General features: G+C 40.3%; 1 protein-coding gene across 3 annotated transcripts in view; it reads right to left on the bottom strand.

The window, feature by feature from the left end:
• Positions 1 to 6000, bottom strand: part of SYT14 (synaptotagmin 14) — a 195061-nt gene that overhangs the window by 7629 nt on the left and 181432 nt on the right. For all 3 annotated transcript variants that reach the window (XM_019516407.1, XM_019516406.1, XM_019516405.1), the window contains one exon: positions 3497 to 3686. In XM_019516407.1, the coding sequence (XP_019371952.1) occupies positions 3497 to 3686 (190 nt within the window). The remainder of the gene's footprint in view (positions 1 to 3496; positions 3687 to 6000) is intronic.

Genomic DNA, 6000 nt, shown 5'->3' with positions numbered 1-6000 from the left:
GGGTAAAATTTAATGAAATGAGAAATTTGTACGGTCACTGTGTAATCTTTACCAAAAAAATTACACTGCTTAAATAATGGGCTATCTTAGTATTAACAGCTGTTGGGTTTAAAGCACATTGAACATAGAAAGAATCATGCAAGTGATAAGGTTATAAAAGACTAGGTTGAAATCACTGACTTTTTAACCAAACCTTATGCTTTTTCATGCAAACTCCAGCATATTAAGGAAAACTACATGATGTTATGCTCAATATATACAAACAATAAAATGAAAGACTACCAAACTGAAAAGTTAACCCTACAGATGCATACTATTCTTGGCCAGGCATTATGTGAATGAATGTTATGTTGTTTAAATCAATGCCTTACTGCTTGCTTAAAGTAGCCACGAACTTCAGTGAATCTCACCTACACGTCTCTAAAACTGAAAGTTGCTCAGACCTAAGATTCAACTGAGGTTTCCAATATTGAAATTTTAAAAACTCACCTATTCAACTGACCAATTAAAATCAATTCACAGAGTTATTTAATATATCACCTTTTGTGTACTCATAATATTTTAGATATGGAATTTTAGACATGCATAAAATCTCATCAGGTTCATTACAATCTTCCCCATCAGACTACAGTGAAGACTACCCCAAAGTACTGCAAAACACCACATTCTGAACTCAGCTTTAATTGTTTGCACTAGCTGGCCTATAAGATTGATGGAATACACTACAGCTCTTACACACAGTAGCAGAGTAGGCTACACAAGCTAGTAGTAGAAACATGAGAACGTATCCAAATTTGGTTGGAATGAAATTCATAAAAATTAGGCTTACAATCCTTGAAATACGAAGAGCCATGTGTGACCCAAATGCTGCTTTCCATAACTGAATCTTATTGTAACTTATCAGAGAAGCTTTGACTTTACAAGATCACAAGGGGTTTTTTTGCATGGTCTTATCAAAACTAGAAGTGAGCTCAAGCCTCAGTTTTATGGAAACAACAAAACGTTGATGTCATATAGATATACAGCTAAAGCTAGATCTATGAATATACATATATCTCTGCATATATGGAGATAATATCTATACACACACACCTGAAATACTAGGTTATCATCATTGTATAAATTAAAGTATTATAAAAAAGACATTTCCCAACCACTAGGGAAAAACAGAAGGTGGTATTATTATAGCGCTACCTGACTTGCTTTAAACGGCGCACTGAAAAATCCTATCTTCTAATTTAATGCATTTTCCCAAAACCAAAATGAGGTTTCCCCCCCCCCCCCGTTAGCACAGGGGGAAAAAAAAGCCTCACCTTTGATTTAAGTACCAGCCTGGGGCAGATGGCAGCTCAGCTCCTGGCTTTGGCCCTGGGCTGCAGGCTGAAGCCAAAGCTGTGCCACTACCTACCCCTTGCTGGAATGGCTTATTTGGCAGCAGAGGGGCCACACGGCCAGAGGGAGAGTTTGGGGGTGGGTGAGAGGGCAACTTGCAGCCTGTCCCTCCACCCTTTTCCCCCAAAGCTTCCCTTTTCCCCCTCACCCTCTGGTCTCTTCTGCCTCCCTGCAGCATGCCCCAACCCCTCCAGCTGCCTCCTTCCCACCTTACCTTCTGCTCCATTCTGGGTCCCTCCATCCCTGACCTGGCCTAGCTGGGAACTTTCACCGTTTCTCTGTGGCTTGGCTGGCTCTGGGCCAGGAACTCACTGCTGCTATTTGAATGCTCTGAAGCTGAGCAGAGCTGCAGCAGAAGGTGAGGTGGGGTGGGCAGGGAGTGGGGGGGCAGGCAGCAGGGGTCAGGTATAGACATGGGTGGCAAAGGGTGAGGCAGCAGGCTGCAGGGGAACCAGTGGAGGCAGGGAGCGAGGGGGAAGATACGAGCATGAAGGGCAAGGGTGGGGGAGTATATGGTGGGGCTTAGGCACGGGGGAGACAAGGGGCAGGGGAGCAAAAGCATGGGTTTGGCCCCTCCCCCCCAGCCACTGCTTTCCCTGCCACAGCAATGGAGGGGACAAATTTAAGATGATCTTCCACTAATTATATCTTATACATGGAAAAATATAAGAAAAATAAAAGTCTAATCGTGGGGGAGGGGGTGGTATCACAAATGTTTTACATTTGAAGTCATCTTGGATTTAAGTAAACGAAGTGTATGCTATTTACATACCAGTGTTTTACAGTGAAATGTAGCTTATTCTATGCCTCTGGAAACTTCAGGGTCCCTCCTACATATGTTCTTCTCCGGGTGAGCCTAGGGGCACTGCTCCCCTTTTCTTGATTTAGACATCCTCCTTCCTTAATTCAAGCTTTAGTTTTCCCTCTCCCATTCATCCTTCTCTTTTCTCTGAGATCCTCCACCTCTGCCTCTTCAATTCTTTTTCCTCCTTTCCTGTCTTTGCATCATGCTTCCCTACCTCTTACTCTCTGATTCCTAATAAACTCTACTATATGTTGACTCCAAACAGGTATGTCAAGAACAGCTATTTGGCAACAGGCTAAGACTCCTCATCATCACCCTTCTCTAGTCACGTCAACTAAATTCAGCTCCATCTCTGCAGAAAGAAAAAGCTGTGCAGAATGGTGAGCCAAGGTAATGAATGGGGTAAGTAGTGGGCTAGGGGAGGGAGAAAAGATTCTCAAGTCCTAGGCATACACTTTTAACTCAGATGTCAGAGGAGAGAACAACCCTCTGGGGCGAGAGGGTAAAGTGAGAAAGCTGCTTTTACACATTGGGAACTTGTTAGCTAAGCCAGTGATGCAGCAATAGGAAAATGAGGGACTCTTGGACAGAAAATCTGTCCAAAATCTGAGCTTTCAGATAAAGCTTTCAAACAAACTAGACCAAAAATATACATTTCTAAAGCTTGCAAATATTTTTAGGCATTAATTTTTCTCAAACTAAATGTGACTGAGTGCTTTTTATGGACTCAGATTGAATCCAAAAGTTTGCCCAAATCCATTTGGTGATTAATTTCCCAGTGTAGGAAGTGAAGTGTACAACATCCCATACCAAAAGTTAGACTTTGGTCTTATCTGATCCTCATCAGCATTTTAAAATTTAAATAATGCTTTTTAAAAACATTATTTACACATACATACACAATTCAGTCTCCTAGTAACTGCAGTAACTTCACCAAGTTTACATTAATATTAGGTTGGCACACACTTTCTCTTTAAACACTGGAACTTTTATTTTTGGCCCATGATGCAAGGCATTAATAATTTAGCAATTAATCATGATGATAAAAATAATTTATTAGGCAGTCATCGTAAAAAATTAAAATAGTCTTGTCAACTTACAATTAATATTTTCAGTTTTAGATTTGCACTATTTCCCAGCTGACTAGAAATATAAAACATGAAACAGATTAGTTGATGATAGCTCTATTTCATTTTGATTGGGTAAGACTAAATGATAGGATTGAAGTCCCCACCACTGAGAGTGTCACAAGTGTTGAAGTATTAGGATGAGGGGGAAAAAAAAAAGATTTTCACTCACTGGGTGGTCTGTTTGCTGCTAAGTTTTTGAAGTGGCTGCCTTTTATCACTTCTGCTGATAGTCTTCCAGTTGTGGCATTATAAAGCAAGCCGATGAGGATTTCTGGAGCTGAGCCATGTACCAGAGACTGACAAGAGGAGGTACTTTCACTACAGGACATTTCTGACATGCTCATTTGGGAGTCACAGCCCTGTAAGCAAAAAAAAAAATGAAACATTTCTATGACTTTTACAGAACGAAATTACTGTGGGAATTGTTAGTGTAGTGCATAGGACAATAAGCAGGTAACTTGCAGTAACAACAAGAGTTATACAGCAAATGCTCTTAAGCACCACATGAGAAATTTGGCCCCTTTAGCTCAGGTTTATATTAGAGGTAACAAAGAAAAACATTCTGGAGTTAAAGTAATTATTAATAGTGCTTCCATCGTTAACTTGTCATGGAGAATGATAGGGAGAGCATTTATGGTCTTTATTTATTTTAATTGGTAAGATAAACCAAAGCAGTTTGTTGACATCCTGGAGCCCACTAAATTTAGGGGTACTGGTGTTTTCACATAGATGGCAAAATGCTCTTGAGAATCTGAGAAATTATACATATACATATTCCCCCCACCCCTTATAAAGGTTATTTTCCCCATTGAAAACTGATAAGCATATAGTACAAGACATGAGCAAAGCACAATATGAACACACACACTTTCAGGAATTGTGTGTAACATGGCAGATTGAACCAGGCACACACAAGTGTAACATGCCTCTGTGCTCTGGGCAGGACAGAGAAAGTGGTGACTCAAATGCAGGTAGGCAGTCATCTCCGAGTGTTTTCAAGTATGATCCCTGCTGGGGGAGGACGCACGGCAGTTTTGGAAGGATGCGTACTCTCAGCCACCATCATGTCCTCTCCCTAATAGGTGCTGCCAGATAACTTCCCCACCGCCACCCCCACTGTGTTTCCTTTCTGGCCCCCATAGGTTACTATCATCTCCCTGGGGGCTTCCAAAGGGCTCTGTACATGTAGTTACACCTATGAAAACAGGATCCTGAACTTAATTTTGGCTACTGACTAAACTATTTGCTAGAAGGCTAAGAAGAGAATTTAGAACCCCCAATATAACCCTTTAAATTTCTGTCACAATGCCCCTAAATTATGCTTACGGATGGATCTAGGATTTTAAGAAAGGGGGTAAAGGTGGTGAGAGGCACCAATGAAACACATTTTTCTCCAATTAAAGAGAAATTAGATTTACTAATATGCTAGAGGCCCAGAACTATATTATTCAGTTTAAGATCAAAGAAAAACAAAATACAACTTTATTGGAATGCACACTATTTTGCTAGAATATACATTAAGTTTAAAAACCACAAGAAACTAGGCAAAAATAGTCAAAATATACCCTTTTTTATTAGTCCTGTAGTCCATTATACTTAAATATATATCTCTTATTCATATCTGTAATACAAAATCCAGCCTCCTTGAGCATCTTGACAGTGCATTCAACACTTCACTGTTACTCATTTCTACACCTGGGTAAATGTATATCTGAGTCAATATTACCACATCTGAGTTAAGGTTTTTAGCTAGAACTGCAAACAGTCTGCAGACCAGAGAGATATTACCAGGAATGGCAAAAAGACAGCAAAACTGCAGAAAAAAGGATAACTTGATTAAGGGAACATCAAGACCATTAAAAAGGAGAGAGAGTTGTTAATATCTTTGGCATAGAGAGAGATTAGCAGGAATCAAGTACATTATAATGAGCCATGAAGCCAACGGAACTTCTTTAGCATTGCTCGAGTAGAAAAGCTGCTGCCCCTCCCAGGCACTTGGTTTTAAAGTTTGGGTGAAACAGGGGGGAGTGCAACTACACCCTCCTCTCCCTGCCCTCCTCCCCCAGATTAGCCCTCCATTATGCTCCCCTTTTCTTCAAAATGGTTTGAAGCTGGCTGCTTTCAGAGTCTGGCCTCATTATTATTTCAGGTGTCAGGGTGGAACAAGAGTTACCTGAAATAACTGCTTCTTCAGCGTTCAACATACCTATGGAATTTTGAACAACTGCTGGTACACATGGGAGGCTAAAATTGAGCCTGGGACCCAAGTTGTGCAATTTCTAGGTTGGAAATTGTTTTAAAAACAATGAATTTATTGCTTAACATGCAACATGCAAATGCAGCGTGGAAGCCCAATTTATAGTACACAGTTATCTAGAGACTGCATTTGGAAGGAACTTCTTATCCTACTTGTACTTAATGGAAACAGCACTTCAAACTAAATGCAAGTAACCATAGCAAAGCTTCAAGTTGGGATGAAACTTATCTAAGAAGAATGCACTGCCTTATAACTCAATATACAGAGGTGTTAGCAAATGTACTCCCTGCTAGAGGGCCAAAACAAACCCTCACACCCCAGTGAGTCATGTTTATGCAATTCTGCATTTTAAATTCTTGACAGTTTTTCCCAATGCTCATTATACAGCAAAAAAATGAGTTCCAAAGTATATTCTA

The sequence above is a fragment of the Gavialis gangeticus genome, unplaced genomic scaffold, assembly GCF_001723915.1.
Source record: "Gavialis gangeticus isolate Ggan-Ray unplaced genomic scaffold, GavGan_comp1, whole genome shotgun sequence".
In the NCBI taxonomy this organism is placed as follows: Eukaryota; Metazoa; Chordata; order Crocodylia; family Gavialidae; genus Gavialis; species Gavialis gangeticus.
The sequence above is the reverse complement of the archived record's forward strand: the minus strand, read 5'-3'. Positions and strand labels throughout refer to the sequence as shown.